The sequence below is a fragment of the Myripristis murdjan genome, chromosome 1 (assembly GCF_902150065.1).
Source record: "Myripristis murdjan chromosome 1, fMyrMur1.1, whole genome shotgun sequence".
Lineage (NCBI taxonomy): Eukaryota > Metazoa > Chordata > Actinopteri > Holocentriformes > Holocentridae > Myripristis > Myripristis murdjan.
The window spans coordinates 20,895,728-20,912,689 of record NC_043980.1 but is presented as its reverse complement, the minus strand read 5'-3'; the positions used below and the strand labels follow the sequence as shown (position 1 = coordinate 20,912,689).

Genomic DNA, 16,962 nt, shown 5'->3' with positions numbered 1-16,962 from the left:
AGCCTGTGGAGCCTATCCCATCATACACTGGGGCAGAGGGCTCACTCAGACAGCAAGTAACTCACACTCACACTGTGCAACCACCTGAACGGCATGTTGTTGGAAAATGGGAGAGGATCGACATGAAAATTCAGGTACTTTATGCTGTCGGGTGACATTGCTGACCACTGAGCCTCTCTGCCACCCCCAGTTCAAGCTATCCACTCATTCAGTGGTTTTCAAAGTGGGGTACAGGGACCCTGAAAGGTCTTTAGGGGGGGGGCTTCCAGACGGTCCTCAAGAGAATGAGGAAGGAATTTCACCTTAATTCAATCCAGTCCAAATTATGTATGAATTAACATCAACCATAATTAATCAACCAAATTATCTTTTTCATGTCCCCATCACATCTTGGATTATGGCCTATTATCACACACACACACGTATTTTCCTTCTGATTGAAAAGCTAGAATGCTATGCTTATACATCACCACCTAGAGCAAATATCATGTTAAAAAAACAAGTTCATGAGTGGTTATTTTAACCTTATTCTTTAATCTCACCACTATGAATCTTTTTAATTTAATCTAAATGAATAATTTAACGCTGAGCACAAAACAATTTTGTTTTTATTATCAGGGTTCCTCCGGGGCAAAATCACTTTAAATTAAAGTCTGCATCTTAATGAAAGTCACCATGGGGGGGCGTGAACATTTAACAGTTTGAAAAGCTCTGCATTGGTAAACAGCATCTCACATTAAATCTCTCAGACAGGGACGACTTTGAGAGTTAAGTTGAAAAAGAAGTGCATTATTATTGAAAACTGATAACTTAAACATTTGAGCAAAAAGCAAGATCTGTCCAAAAAGCCTTTATACAAATGATTTACATACAACAGCCTTGACTTGAATTTTTTATCATATCTTTTTACACATTGTGAACATTGGTGCCTTGAGGCCACTGAAGAAAATAAAATTAAAACATACTTATTAACTATGGCAAAAAGGAATGGTAACAAGCCAACGCATCGTGCTATTCAAATCACAATGCAAAATAGTGTAAGGCAAAAGTAGTCCACTGACTCAAGCACCTTGGGTACTGTCCTTTCTCCTCCAAATAAACAGCTTCGCTTTTAACGAAGAATGACCCTGACCCTTTGATTACTTGATGTACATTGCCGCTTCTTTCGTTAGTGTGACTTGCCAAAACAATGGAAGGTCACCCCTTTGATTTTTTTCGCGTCACTTCCGGCCTGAATGTACAGATACATATTTTTTTCATGTATAAATTACTTCCGTAACATAAATTAAATGGGTAGCTTCAACTTTTGGTTTGAGGACACACAATTCATACAAGTACAGAGCTCTCTTGAATCTGAAAATATTGTCACCGCAAAATCATCAAACTGAAAGAAAAAGTCCTAAAGCTTTGACAAACAAATACAACACTTAGGAAGATAGGGTTTCTGAGCTGTGACTGTTAGTGGAGGAAGAACATCTTTTTTGAAAGAACAGCCAATGACTTAAAAAAGACAAAATGGCTGCCTTGCTGCATCTCTATATTACAGCTTGGAAGAAACTTTATGCGGAAAATGTGTGAACAGATGAAGAAGGCCCCTTCCTTTCAACAGGAAGGTCCTCTGCCACTGCGTGGGAGCAGAGGCTGCAGTTAAGTTGTGTATGGCAGACAGTAGAAGTGACAGAAAAAAGCTTAATGCTTGGAAGAGTAAGATTAATACTTTCATCAGTGTTTTGTAAGCTTACGCCGGCCTACTGTTGCACTTAGTTTTCCACAGATCTTTTATTTTTTTATTATTTCACATTGGTTCTTGTGTTTGAGCTCCTCTCCCTCAGCTCCACTTTCCTCCACTCATCTGCCTCTTGTTGAACTTTCAGCATTTGGGATTTTACTTCTCATAATCACCTTTCTATACAAACAGACCTCCCACACACACACACACACACCCAGAAAAAACCTTTTCATTTTTCTGATCTCACAAGAGATAACACTATTAAATATGTAATTATTAATAGACATCTCTTCACCTCATTTCAAATACTTTGCCTTCATCTACCTCCTTATAAGTGGTTACACTTATAAATGTTTACTATACATAGTGCTCCCTGCTATCATCACCCACAACATGAACAAAATATTCACCAAGTGGGAATGACAACTCCTCAGAGTGTTTCTCGTTTGAAAAAGTCATCGGTGAAGATCCTATGAAAACAAATTCCAGGGCGTGAGAGAGCAGATGAGGACAGCTTCTCTCACAGATGCCTTCAAGAGATCAGCGCTGTTCTGAATAGTCTCAGATAAAGACCGTGTGCCATCTGAGGTGTCCCTGAGGTGGTTTGGCTGCCTTTCTTGTGTCTCTGTCGTGCTGAGCAGTGATCAACAGTTCAAATATGTTTCAGCTACTTCGCTCTGTTCTCGTGTGGATGTTTTTTCAACATCATTAAAACAATGTTCCCAATCTCTGACAGTGAATGGGAGAGCAACAGGGGTAAGTATGGAAAACTGAAAAAAATTAGGAGGTTGAGAGCAGGAAAATAAAAAGCTAGGCGACAGGTTGACAGAAATTTCTCTGGATGTCATTTGAAAGTCCAGAAGATGTTTTGGAGGTGGTGAGAGGAGGAGGAAGCTCTAGTTGCTGGGGATGCTCTGCAGATACGTGAGAATGTGCTGGATCTTCACCAGACGTTCTCGGAGGCTGGTCATGGACAGGACAGAGAGCTGGTACCGAGGGTCGATGGGCAGGACAGCCAGGAGCCACCAGCAGCAAGCCGGACCGTTAGGAGTTGCCTGGAAGAGAGCAGTAAAACCCATAACATCATTTCTCTGATGATATTTGACCCAAGCCAAGCCAAAGAGAGCAAAGAGTTCCCTTATCTTTTGTGTGAAGTCACACATTTTTAAAAGCTGAAATTACAGAATAAATTGCAATACTTTGGGATCCAGGAAACTTGGGATGGCCTCCATAAAAAAAAAAAAAAAAACCTTGCCAATATTTGGCATGAAATCAGAAGCTGTCATTTATTTCAAGAACCAGCCAGCACACTTGAAATGAAATCAAACAAAAATAAATGAGCTTTTACGGTAAGCTGCTTGAGGACTTCATGTCCCGTATTACCAGATGCTGCATCAGAGTTACTTAGCTGAAAAATCCCTGTTTCTTCACGCTAGGGAACCTGGGCTGCAGTTACAAAATGTACTTTACACTCCTACACATTATCAGACAAATCAAATTCAACATTTTTGTGCTATGTTTCACTTTAAGACAAACTCTTAAACATATTTTGCCTATTTTAAAAGTCACATCACATTTCCAGTAACGACCAAAGCTTTTACTGTGAAGTGGTGTGTGCATGTGTGTGTGTGTGTGTGTGTGTATATGTGTTGGGGGATTCTCTTCATGACACCGTTATGACGCAAAACAGCCAGAAAGATTAAGTAAGTACCACCCATAGAGCTCTTTAGCCTATATTGTCAGTAGACTGCACCCTGTGGTTGTCCTCATAGCGTATAATCCTTTTAAAGGCAACAGGATCCAAGCCAGAGCCGAGCGCATGCAACCAACCACTGTGTGTCACTGTACAGATCTCTGAGGAGGCTGCACACACCGAGTTTCCCCATAACTGCAATGGTGTCCCCATTTGAACTGAATTTGTTTTTGAATGTGCATTATGGGAACTGATACATGTCGGGGAAAACCAATTTTGGGAAGAGAAGGAAAATAATAATGTAATAATAGACCTTAGTCTATAATGAGGTGGGGACATGAACATGCCAATTTGGTTGACTGACAGATAAAACCTAAGAAAATCCGTTTTCTTTTAACTCAAGCTTATGATTTCTCAATTATACACATGCCCTAATCTAGGCGCTACAAATTATTTAGATATATTATGTTGATTGTCCACACTTCAACACAGATCACATAATTTCTTTTGGATACTTTTATAAACTGAACCAATTATAATATCCATTTGCAATACCCGTGCTGATATTGCAATTGGACGAATACAGCTGTGAGCTTGCTTCTTTAGTGGTATGTAAAGAGACAAACAACAGTCAAACAAAGAAACAAAAGAAGATGAACACTTTGACTAATGTTCTATTTAATCTGCATTCCAGGCTATTTTAACAAATCATTAAAAACCATCTGCTTTCTTAGAATTAAAAGCAAGTGTCATTTTAGAGAGTACAACCAAAGAAACATAAAAATATAATTTCCCAAAAACCTTCTAGGAACAAAAACCTGGGAGCAGGTGCTGCACATGACTGATTTCATTATTTTGGATTCGCTCCACAAAATAAGAACCGAGCATCCCCTGTCTGGATTCAAAAAGCTTTCCCTGTGGATCTCCTGACTTATCTGAAAAACTTTTTGTTGTAGCCAACATTAAATTAGAGCTTGGATCGTGACCGTTGTTTCCTGTGGGGAAACCATGCAACAGACAGGATTTCCCTGCACGTACATCAAATTGAAGGACTTTTCAGTGACTTTCAAGGACATGGGCCCATAATTGGCATGCTTTGATCAATTTTATCACAGAGGCCTGATTCTTTTTAAACCATTATTCTGTAATCAAGTCAAGAAACCAAGATGAAATCATTCATTTTAAAACTGGACAACAGCAGAAATACCAGATCAGATGATTTTCCTCAGGATGTGAGCCAGAGAGCTGATGCATATTGATGAGTCTAAATGCTTTAGTTTAATAGGGAAAATAAAGTACTCTCAAAAGCATGTATTAATTTTCAAAAACATTTAAAGCCTCATTTTATTTTTCCCAGCTCTATAAATCAGGATGTGGCCCCGCAGGTCAGCTCATCGAAACGGGGCTTGGAGGGAATCCTGCGGATGGAGGTGGAAGGGCAGTGTGTGAGGTGTACCTGGATGTCGGGCTCTCTCTCCGGCATGGGTCCGAAGTGCTGCAGGATCTGGTTGTGAAAGCGGATCTTGAGGTTCTGGAACCAGACGCAGGCCTGCTCGTACACGGCGTCGTGCAGCTCCTGCAGCCTCACCAGCTCCTCACTGTCCTCCACCTGAGAGCAAAAAAAGTCAATCAAACAATTAATCAACCAGTATAGACTGTCTGAGCTGAAAATAAAGCTTGTGTTTAGGATATAGGATCCAAAAAAAAAAAAAAAAAAAAATCACTTCACTACATGGAGAAATACTGAACTCAAGAGCACAACATAAACTCAGTTAAATTGTAAATTGTAGTATTTTCAGTTCTTACTCTTATATCCTCCAAGTGTTCAATATCAGCAATACTGTAGCCATCCTTCATTCCTCGGGACAGCACCCGGAAGCGCTTCCCTCCAATGGTGTCAACTACTGACCGTCCATCAGGGAGGAAATGAACGCTCCTGATGATCAGCATGCAGCCATAATCTGCAAACCTGAAAGGAGGGATCCATTAACTCAGGTAGAAAACAGAAGACATGTGACATCATGGAAATGAGTTATAGCCCATAAACTGGTGTTTGTATATATGTCTGTTATGAACAGTATCTTCTTGCATCACCACTGATGGTTGTGCCAGAGTGTTTTGATTAGGGTGAACTTCATATCAAGACTGAATTTCAAATACTTGTGTGTAGGGGATAAAAAAGCTTAAGGACCTATTTTCAAGACAAATGTCCAGTTGTTAGGTCCCCCCAAAGGTTTGAACCATACAAAACAGACCTCCTTGTCCTCCAAAATTAATAAATACAAAAACAGAGAGGGAATTATAATAGTCCTTGAAACGTTAGGGGTATTACAGTTTATACATTTCCAAATCTTTCTCCAATCCCCCCCACAGTTATTCTGCTTACTTAACTGCTAAAAATATTAAATCTGAAATCCAGCTGGATAACATTTTCAGTTATACTTTCTCTCTTTATCTTCCACCAGCAGAGAGTTAAATGTTTTATTGTTTCTCCAGGGCAAGGCTATAAAGAGAAAGAGCACTAGTGCGGAGCAGGAGAACAAAACAGAACGTGTGTGTGTGTGCATGCGCGCGAGATGCCTTACCCTTTCTGGGGATCGTTAATGCACATCCCAAACTGCCGCGTGCCTGTGTCCATGCAGCGGCGGATCATGAGGCGGTAACGTGGCTCGAAGACATGCAGGGGGCAAGGCACAGTGGGGTAAGCCATGGTACACACAAAGATAGGCACATTCTTCGTCAAACTACACCAGGGGAAAAACAGAGCGGGACAGAGGCACAAGTTAATATCGAAAACTTCTTTCATAATGAAATATTTGATGATGAACACTGGAATAAACCAAGCTAGAACGGCTTGGTTTATTAAAGAGATGAAAGAGACAAGAGAAAGGTAGATGACTGAACTGAGAGCTGCAAGTCAACTCACTCTGAAAGTTCTCTGGTCTCCTCCTGGTGAGTTTTAGTCCTTTCGGCATGCTCCTCACTCAAATACTGCTTGATCAGTGCATCCAAGACACTGGTCACCATGTATTTCCTAGATGCTAAATACTGCAGAGATTGAGACACAAGCACTGGTTTAAGTAAAGGAGGTAAGGGGCACTTTGTCAAAACATATATTTTTACTAAACCAACTGTGAGATTTTCTAGCATAAAGCATCATGACTAGATGGTTAAAATCCAGACTGGACAGCAGCCTACAGCGATCTCTCACCTCTTTCAGGCTCTCTTTGCAGAGAGGGCACTGGGGTGTGTGGTCCAAGCAGCGCTCCAGACAGTTTTTACAGAAGGTGTGGCCACATGGTGTAGTCACAGGCTCATAGAATAACCTGTAGTGGTCAGAGAACAGCCACTTACTTATTTATAAATGTTTAGTCACAACCACAACCACAACCAAGCTAGGGCTGGGTGTTATGTAGAGAATTAAATATACAGATATCCTTGACTAAATACCGTCAGTATTGGGCTGTGAGATGGGGCTATGCCAAGTACAGCAATACTGCACTTATGTGATGCCTTTTCATGGGCCAAAAGTCAATTTGTGATACAGTATATAAGAAAAATATGTAAATATGTAAGAAAAATCCTTACCATCACAGCTCAACTGATACTAAGTTTGATATCTAATCTCATATCCCAATACTGATATTCCATTGATATATCACCCAGCCCTAACCAAAGCACACAAAAATGTACAGCCAGGAGTGTGTGGGAGTGAAAGTGTGTGTGTCAGTGTATCTACCTCATGCAGAGTGAGCACTCTAAGTCATTAGGGTCCAGCAGATCCTGAGGAACAGTTCTGCGGGCTTTGGCTGTGGCGGCCTGTTGTTTGGAGACACTGGCCACACCTGCAGTCAAACAAGATGGAGACAACAACAGAAAGATGAGGATAGAGGGTCCAGTATCATACACACACAAGCACAAACAGCATTTCCTCAAGTCTGTTGAATAATCATATTGGGTCTTAATGGTGAAATATGAATAATATGAATAATACGTAAACAAGCCATCATACATTAGCTTTGCAAAAATGCTGATTTATTGTACTCAATAAAATTAATATTAATACAGTATTATAGGTCAAATGTTGTGTTTACTTTTTTCATTCCATATCTGCAAAAAAAAATTTGGATCTGGAAATTTTGGATTTGGAACTACTATTGCAATGGACAGAAAGCAACAGAACTGAGTAAATACAATGCAGTGTGTTCACCTTGCTTTTTATGCTTGCTGCCTCCACTGCACACAAAAAATGGTTCTGAGTCTGACACTGACAGCTTCCTCTTCAGCAGGGTCCCCTTTTCCTGGTCCCCAAGCTGAGGGGCGGAGCACACTCTCTTAAGCCCCTCCTCCCCACAGCTGGAGCTGTGGGATCGTAGTGAATGAGCTCGGCTAAGACTGGGAGACTGCAGGCTTTCCCAGCGTCCAGGTTTCTGAACAATTAAGAAATAAAACGGTTCTTTAATCACATTGCTTCAAATACAAAGGAGTAACAATGCTACTAAAGGACTCCACTGTTTAGGTGTGTGACATTTGTAAAACGGTGTTTGTACCTCCTGGTTGTCCGGATGATGGTGTGCAGAGGCGGCACGGACCTGGTGTTGGTTTTGTCTTTGGACTGGGCTCTGTGACGGAGGCTGGTTCTCAGCTTGGGCATCAGCCACAAGGGTTTTACTGCGCAAGTGAGGCGAGGTGTTTTGAGTCGTCTCCCTCAGGCCAACCTTGACATTCTCGCCGGCCGGGGAGAGCATGTCACACAGAATCTGTAAGAAGCACACAGTTTGTCATTGGAGCAGGGCCACTAGATAGGCAATCTCAACAACATCTTATCTTGAGTCACTGTCAACACAATGCTGGGACCCTATTCCCACATGGGTGAGGTGCATCTGACAACAACCAGAGACAAAAAGTCTACAGTGACCATGACATCCCTCATGATTAGTGCAATTCGCCCTGGATGAATCAATTTCTCATTTCTACTTATTTTTTATTTTTTGGCATGTGTGATGTTTGGTGTCTGATGCTGCTTGAAGTTTGAGAGTTTTTTGGCCTGTTGGTGATGCAGCGGTAGACCAATCAGTTTCATTTTGTAGAAGCAGAATATGAAGTAAAAATGCGCCATTACCAACAGTCTCATCAAATGTAACACAGTAGCATCTGAGATATTGAAAAATATCAAACACATAATCATGTGATTACACTGTCACTGTCACCAACAACAACCAGGTGAGGTAGAAGGAAATGAATAACCAATGACTGCCTTTAGTCATGAATATAACATTAAAGCTTGGATAACGTTAGAGCATCGAAGGGGATCCGGCTGTTGAGTATGTTGAGTTTTCTTAAGTTCCGACAGGACAGAAATTTGAAGTACATGTACTAAGTTAGACCTAAGTTAGGCCAGATCGTAGCCTCAGGTTTCAGCTTGAACAATTTTGCTACTTATTTTTTACTTTTAATGGGTAATGAATGTATATGTCTTCAGGCATGGATTGCTGAGGAAATTTAAGTGTTAAAATGGCATTTAAACATAACTTTGGATTGGAGTTTTTGGATGGCTTTAACTGAATCAGCCTTAGGTGACATTTTGATTTTCCATCCATCCACTTTCATCTTGAGGCAGCAGGTAATGCATAGCATACAGTCAATGAGTAGCCTAAAAATAAAGTTCTATAATTGGTTTTGTGGAGGCTCTGGCTGGTGGAGGTCAGGTCAGGGTCAGGTTCAGACAAAAATGTCGCCCAAGGGCAGACCATCCGAGGGTGGGCTGGAGGTAAAATATCAGGTGTGGTTCAAATTCTAGATAATGCATAGGGCCAAAAGGTGAGGCTCATCAGCATATTTATCAGCAAACCAAAATTAGGCTCTTCTGACTGATAATGTGTTTGAGTCTGAGAAGCAAGTCTGGCCACAGTGTCCTTGACCTAGTGGCACACACTGTCAGCCTGACATACTGTCCTCATAAGACTGACGTAGATTCCCCACTTCTGTCCTCTTCTTCTCTTTAATAATTGTGTAATTTCATATAAGCCTGCCACTAAAAGTCTTGGCAGTATCGGTGTTCTTGCAGTCTCTGACTCTCATCGTGATGGTGACTAAGTTGTTCTTGATGCCCTGTACCATATCCAGACTTTTCAGCTAAGCATTAACATCGATATGTTGTTTTCAAAATAGGGCCACTGTGATACCTTACGGGATTATACCTGTGATTAAGGGCTATATTAATGATTTACTACTGATGCACACTGGCACAAACAGTTTCTTAGATTAATGTCTTGCCCTCCTGTCATGTTGATTCATAGCTCTTTTTTTATCATTTCCATCCCTTTTCCCCCTCTGGGTCAGTGTTTGTTTTATTTATTGCTAGATATTCAGGCCTGGTCCTAGTTGTTTAATACTTCCTTCCAGTGCACATCTTTACCTTCACAGCTTCATAAAATGTGACTTTTTGTTGAGTTACACTTGAGCAAGATATTTTTCCAGTATTGGGGGAACAAGGAATTCAGAAAGAATGTGATACAAGATACAGCAAGCCTAAACAACAAATTCATTCAAGTACAAATACTTTTCTGCAAATGCAAATTCAGTATGATCAATGACAAAGCAAAACAAGCAGCCTCCTACAGGAAGATGACTTCACAGACCAACATGGTAAGAAAGGACAACAAATAGCAATGTTATGCTTAAGATTCATGTTCTAGTAATTACATGTAGGTCAACTGTGTGTTGCTTATGTAACGTCTATGTGTGTGTTGTCTAATACACAGTACTAATGTCATTACAGGCAGAGTCACAAGACCTGACCCACTAATGCAACTTATGTAATTCCAGAACAGATGATTCTAATAAAAAGTATGGAAAACTTGCCTGGCATGCACAGACAAAGTCTAAAGATGGAAACCTTCACCTTGCACCTACTTCACTCTGCATTTGCCACTTAAACCTATATAATATATAAGCTTGATCTTTCTGGAGAAACTGTAGATATGTAGTGCACGTCACTCTGGCTTTCAAACTATCAACAGAGATCAACATACAGTAGATGATTATAGGCAGACAGAATAATCTGACCATTGTGAGAAATCTCTGATAGCAATCAAGACATGTTTATGGGTGCTGAGGTCAATGCAGGTTGGAAATGATAAAAAAGAACGGCAACACTTGGGACACAAAGCACGACACCCTGCCATGTTTCCACCTTAATTATCTGATGTAGCCATTAGACTACAATGTGATATGAAGCTCCATACAATCACTTCTGTGAAGGCCTCAGAAATGGTTTCCATTAAACTAACACTCAGAATGGCTATATTGAGTGGTGCAGATGCTAGCTGTAAAAAGTGAATGCATGGCTCTACTGCATAAGGAAGAAATCATAATGGGAGAGCTTAAAGGCCTCAGCCACATTATCGAAGGGGTGGAAGGCTAAAGTAAATCTGACATATTCCTTGAGGCAAAAAGTACACTGATATGATAAGGGTTCCAGTTAAATGTTTGTTCAAACTTAGCTTACAAAAGCCTGGGAACCAGATGAATCTGCGAGCTTTTGTTATTTGCTCTAGCAGGTTTTTCTGGCCTCCTTCCCGTTCAGAAAGATTTCCAGCCGACCTGGCCCAGGTTGAGCCAATCACAAGCATTTATCTAATATGGGGCAGGTTTGATGCTGTTGAAGCTCAATGTTCCCTCAGTAACATGCCACTATTATGCAGCTTTGATTGGCTGTAGGTCTATCCAACTGTATCCAGAGGCATTTTGGCCTGCAACTGCTGATCATGTGCCTTGGAAATCAAAATAATTAACTGAGAAGTTCCAAACTAACTGGCATTTGTGAACTGGTCTAACGAAGCCAGGCCGGGCTTATGGTGTACAGAGTCTGGTTCCTCCATCCTGTTTGCATAAACTTTTGCCACCTCAGCTCACTGCCAGACTCAAAGATAACAACAGCAACTGAGGTTTGTCTCTCCCCTTCCCACACTCCTAACTTACTAATCAACTTATCATCAGTCCCTCTTTTCCATTTAACCACTCACCATTTCCACTTTTCTTTTAGCACAGGGGAAGTCCTCATCCAGAGCCAGGCAGTGGAGGAAGACTTGGAGAGACTCGTCCACCTGGCCCATCTCATGGAGCACCATAGCCTTCCAAAAATATGCCTGAAAGAGGAAAGAAAGAAAAAGTAGAGGAAGGAAGGAGGAAGAGAGATGGGACATCCAAGTTAGCATTCAATTCATAAACACTGGGTCAGCTTGCTCTGCATGTGTCATTGTGACAAACCACAACTGACTACTATGTGCACTCAAGCTGCACTACATGTCAAATGCCTGGACATCTTGGGTGTTCCTTATGCATGAAAAAAATAGGAGGGGATATAAAAAAAAATATTGCATTCTGTAATATACCAGCACATTTCAAATTCAACCATATCAAGTGAAGGCTATCCTAGACTTGGACCAACACCTCTGCTCTCCTTTTCCTGGTGTAACACTTACTAATAGCTACGATCTTAATCACTACACGTGCAGCCTGGAAAGCCCTTCTCTATGCATGGTACTCTTTAGTTATGTTTTTTATCTCGAGGGAAGCCCTTCTTATGTGACATTAAGAATAGAAGAGGGTTGTTCCATGGAAACAGAATCACTCTTGAACTAAGATTCAGTCTGCTCATGGGGCACATACATGTTAAGTTCACTTTGAAAACTGCTTTTATTCTACATAAGAATAGCGTGAAAGGATAAAAGTTATTCAGTTAAATGTCTTGCATCTTCTTAGCCACACTTCAGCCACAAAATCGTAATCTGGTAAGGTAAACTAAAGATCAACTAGGTGCTGCCAGAGAGTGTCCCTGTCTGGAGCTTTAAGGGCAGGATAGTCTTAAAATACACCTTTTCTTAGTAATGGCTTGCTGACTCTTCTATAGTCAAAAAACAGCCAACTCATCACATGACAGTTTCTTAGACAAAGGCACAGATATACAGATAAGTGTGGGCATACAGAAATAAATGGGGGCAAGGCCATTATCTTTGGCATTAGAATCTATGGAATCATGCCGCAGCTGTAAATGAGACCCTTTTATCTGCAAAATATCAACTTTTTATAAGCAAAGAAAAATGGCCTAGTTTTTTAGCATGTACATTTTTTCAGTTTAATTGATCGATTGTGAATCGGTTTCATATATCCAAGGGTTGGACAACTTCACCAACCTGGAGAATGAAAACATGGAAATCACCAAAATTGGAGTTACGGGGTTTTCACCTGACAGTGCTGATATTTTAAAGTTATTTACGTTTAGTAATTTTTGAAATAATAATAATAACCATATATTTGCCCATGAAGATGAATTCTGAACAAAAAATTGATAAAAGACTAATATTTCTGTAGCAGTCACATCTTTTTCTGTTTTGGAGCAGCAAAGCAATGCATAGTGACCTACTTCTGCAGAGCGGCTGGAGCTGAGACAGAGTTCTGTGTCCTCTAGAGCCAGACGGTACTGTCTGAGAGCCATGTACGCCTCCGCACGAGACAATCGCACCACCGCCGCAGTCCCTGGGTCTGCTGGCAGACAGGGGGAGATGGAGAGGGGACAGAGAGGGAGACCAGGGTTAAAATCAAAATCTTTCTCAAACACCAGAAGTTAAAGAGATTTTTTATTTGACACTGGAGAGAGCTTGGTGTTTCAGAGCAGATATCACAATTGAAGCTCTAGTCTGTGATTACCCTGAAACAGAAAGACTGAGGGTCACCTCACTAACGTAACTAATAAAAGAGAGGTAAAGAGAGATGCCACATTCATTTAACCATAAATAGACTACTACTGAATTCACAAAAGTGTGTTTTTTTCCCTCTTATATAAGCAGGTAAATTTACATTGACTGAGTGTTAAAAAAATGTTGCGATGCATTACAATCTCACAGCTACACAATATTACATTTACTGTGTAACTGTGTTGTCGACAAACAAAGCAAAAGAAGAATTAGTTGCATGAGCCTCTTCTTCTGGGTGGAAAGACAGAGATCATTAAGAGTTTAGATTCTTGTTCCTGGTAGATGAATAGTGAAAAAATGGAAATGTTTAAAGAACTGGAACATATACATACAGCCTGGGGGACTGAAAACCATGAAGGTGAGCATCTATTCATCTTGACAAGGATGTTTGATAATTTACTAAGGAGACTTCAGGATGTCACTGAAGCGTCACTCAAAGTCTGGAACTTTCCATCCTGCTGCTCTGGTGGCACTGAGAGCCGACACTGTCAAAAGCAGGTGGCAGGCATTTTTGTCGGTCTGTGTCCTCAAACCAATGTCGCCTGACCGGCTTTCTCAGCTTAAGGTGCCACATCAGTTTTCCTTTGTTTCACGTGGCATGGTTGACTGCAGTTGCCAATTTTCCTGCAATACACAATGCAGGAAGACAGGGCAATAGCTTTATTCATGATCTTGCAGTGCAGCAGTTCACACGACAATCTTCAACAAAATACCCTTAAGGTCATGTTTAAGTAACTGAGGAGGCCATGGGAGTTATGTGTGATGTTATATCACTTAACCCAGATAGCACAGACACATAGACTACACAATTACAAAACAGCTAGGCTAAGGGCCTTAGCTTGTTCCTTTCACAATGCACCAATTTGAGACTGGGGTTCAGGTGCAAATTCTGAGAACAGAAGAAGGACAAAAAACAGACAAACACTGGGTGCTTTGTCTGATTCAAGGCCTGAATTAAGTGAAACAAATACATAGGACAGCACTTCTTGCCGTCAAATTTATTTGTGCAGCCTTTAATCACAGTTAGTTTCAAAAGGCTTTGCATAAGCCACATTATGCAAACAATAAATAAAAAGAATATCCTCTGACCTTAGACCCACAAACTGCATGACAGAAACTTCCCATGAAAATCTCATTAGTAAAAGGAAAGTGAAGAATCCTTGGGGAGTCCCTTACAAAAAGACACCTCCCTTCAGGACAGTAGGGGTGCAGTGGGTGCCAAGAGTGGATAAACAGTGATTAAATATTAATATGCAATGTAACATAAACAAGGGCCAGGCAAAAGCCTGCCACAGTTTTGTGTCTCCATTGGGACTCTTGAGGAAATGATAAAGGCTATTTTTAATTTAGGGCGGTGTCATACCTGCAGTATATCATATTATGTTACTGAGTGTTGGCAGGCCTCTGTGCCTGATGAGACTCTGCATGATATTTTAACCCCTACTTTCCAGGAAAAGTTGACTGAGCATGCATGATGCCCTCTACTTTTGGGTACTGAGCTCCACTGGAAAACTGTGTGGCAAGGTGAACGCCATGCTGAGGGGCACTTTTGGCAGCACTTGCTGGTGATGAAGAAACAGTTCTCATTCGTTCCTCTCATGCTGCCAGCCTTTCTTGGACATTTCTGGCATTTGCACCAGCAGCCCAGCTCTTTCAGGACCACTTCATCACATCAAAACACATCACACCACAAAATAAGACTTCAGGCACTCCTTGCAAGTTAACTACACATCATCTGATGAAGAGATAATCTCGTTTACCTCATTGCATAATGGAAGGATATATTACAAAAGCCAAGTCACTGCCCTGTGGGTGTGTGTGTGTGTGTCTACCCACCAGCCAATCTAACAAAGCATTCCCCAAAATTGCTATATTCCATACATGGCTGCACATATGCACGGATAATTCATTAAAGGCATAACAGATTACAAATACAGCCCCCTAGCTTGTTTTGTTAAGTTACAAAACCTATCCCAATGTGTCACGACCTGCCTTATGCAACGTGCATCTAATGCGCATGCTCAACTTGTGTAATCGGGTCATAAGAGGTTACATGACAGGAGGAGGGGCTTCGCTCAACACATGGTAATGGGTTTTCAAAATGTTGGTCAGTGGAACTCAGCTCAACCCCCTGCAGAATCACTAATAATACAACACATAATGCACGATTAAAATAATTTAGACAAGCAGGGCAACAGTTTTTACGGCTGCTTTGTCTGATCAAGTTTAATCAACAACACGTCAGCTTCCTTTACTGCTCGCACAGGGCGGAGGAAGGGAAAGCCCTCTTCTCTTCCTACTTACCAGATTGAATAACACTGCTTGCTAGCGATACAGCCTCTTCGTAGTGTTTTCTCCTGTTCAGCTCCTCAACTTCATGGATAGCTTTAGATTTTTTCCGCTCCTCGGGGAACCACTTATCTAGCAGTCCGCACAGAATTACATTCACTTTGACCTCCTCGCCGGCGGCTCTGTCCCTCACCGCCTCGCTGCACAGCTTGCACTGGGACAGCTGTCTGCGTTGTAAACACCTTTTGCAGAAAGAGTGTCCACACGATATGGTCACAGGCTCACCCAAGAAACTATGACAGCTCGGACAGTCAAACGTATCACCCCGGGTGCTGTCCGCCACCCCGTCCTGTCTCCGTCCCGCAGCCGCATCTGCCCCCGCAACCTTCTTGAAGTTGCGGAGGATACAGTCCAGTAAAGTGCTTAACTGCTCGGGTAGCACGGAGCCATAGCGCATGGCCATGGAAAAACAGTCAATGGCTTCTTTGAGGCAGTTTTCCGATGCTAGGGTATTGGCTTTTTGTAAAATAAGTTTATGATGATCAATGCCATGGTCCTCTTCCCACACGTATTCAGAATCGGCCTCGATGAAGAATGTGCTCCTTTCTTCCGCCGAGCCCTTCACTTGTGGTTGAGGCGACATGGTAGCGTGAAAAAACAAACTAACTAGCAAACAAAAACTTATTTCAATTTTCCTCTATGTAACTGCCTATACATTTCTATAGCTGCCGTACACCTTGACACAGTAGTTTAACGGATTTTCGGACAGACACCCGTTTGTTACATAAAAACACGGTCACGTGAGCGGCGGCGCCGGTCCGTGATTGGTCAGGACGTCCCGGTTACAAAACCTGCGCTAGAAAGTTTCATAACTACGGAAGATACGTAGTGACACTCCACTGTACAGAAATGTGGACTGTACCAGGGGAGCGAGAGGTGTCACTCCCGTCAGCCGCCGTGGTCGCTCAAATTCCTTTAGTAGCTTCCTGACACTATCTCTATTACGTTTTTATTTTCATTTTTATTATAAATGATTTATTAGTGTATTTATTCATTTTTGACACATTTCTATTTGATTCAGGGTAAGGTCTATGGTCTTAGTGAGGCACTGATAAGATATGAGATCAAGAAATTTAAATAAGTGAAAATAAACAAATAAACTAACACAAGCCTGTACACAGGGTGCTCTGTTTTTATTCATAGTATTGCAATTACTGATGTCATGAAAATTCATGAATATTTCACATATAATAGCTGCGATCTGTGGCTCTCTTGTTTGCTAATTAATCAAATTAATCAATCCAACAAATTATGAATGTCAATATGACTACTAACTATTAATTTTCTCAGTTTAAAGAGGTGTACCATGTGCAATATGATTTCTAGTCTAGTGGACAAACATCTCAGTGGGTCAAACAGAAAGTCATCGTCTTGAATATATAGGATCTTTGATTTTTGCACTACGCAGCTGACGGGAAATTGACACAATAATG

The 16,962-nt window shown here is 41.2% G+C and overlaps 1 protein-coding gene across 2 annotated transcripts; it reads right to left on the bottom strand.

Annotated features, from left to right (window-relative positions):
- Positions 1–770: 770 nt before the first annotated feature.
- lonrf1 (LON peptidase N-terminal domain and ring finger 1) lies at positions 771–16,270 on the bottom strand. Of its 2 annotated transcripts, none has more exons than XM_030051941.1 (12): positions 15,485–16,270; positions 12,850–12,971; positions 11,450–11,572; positions 7,973–8,182; positions 7,633–7,852; positions 7,162–7,267; positions 6,634–6,748; positions 6,349–6,470; positions 6,008–6,166; positions 5,229–5,391; positions 4,879–5,031; positions 771–2,784 (listed from the first exon to the last, which is right to left on the bottom strand). In XM_030051941.1, the coding sequence occupies exons 1-12, from the start codon at positions 16,110–16,112 to the stop codon at positions 2,626–2,628; spliced, it is 2,280 nt and encodes a 759-aa protein (XP_029907801.1). In that variant the 5' UTR covers positions 16,113–16,270; the 3' UTR covers positions 771–2,625. The 2 variants fall into 2 exon arrangements, with proteins under 2 accessions (XP_029907801.1, XP_029907810.1); XM_030051950.1 differs by having other exon boundaries at positions 12,850–12,968.
- Positions 16,271–16,962: the final 692 nt, after the last annotated feature.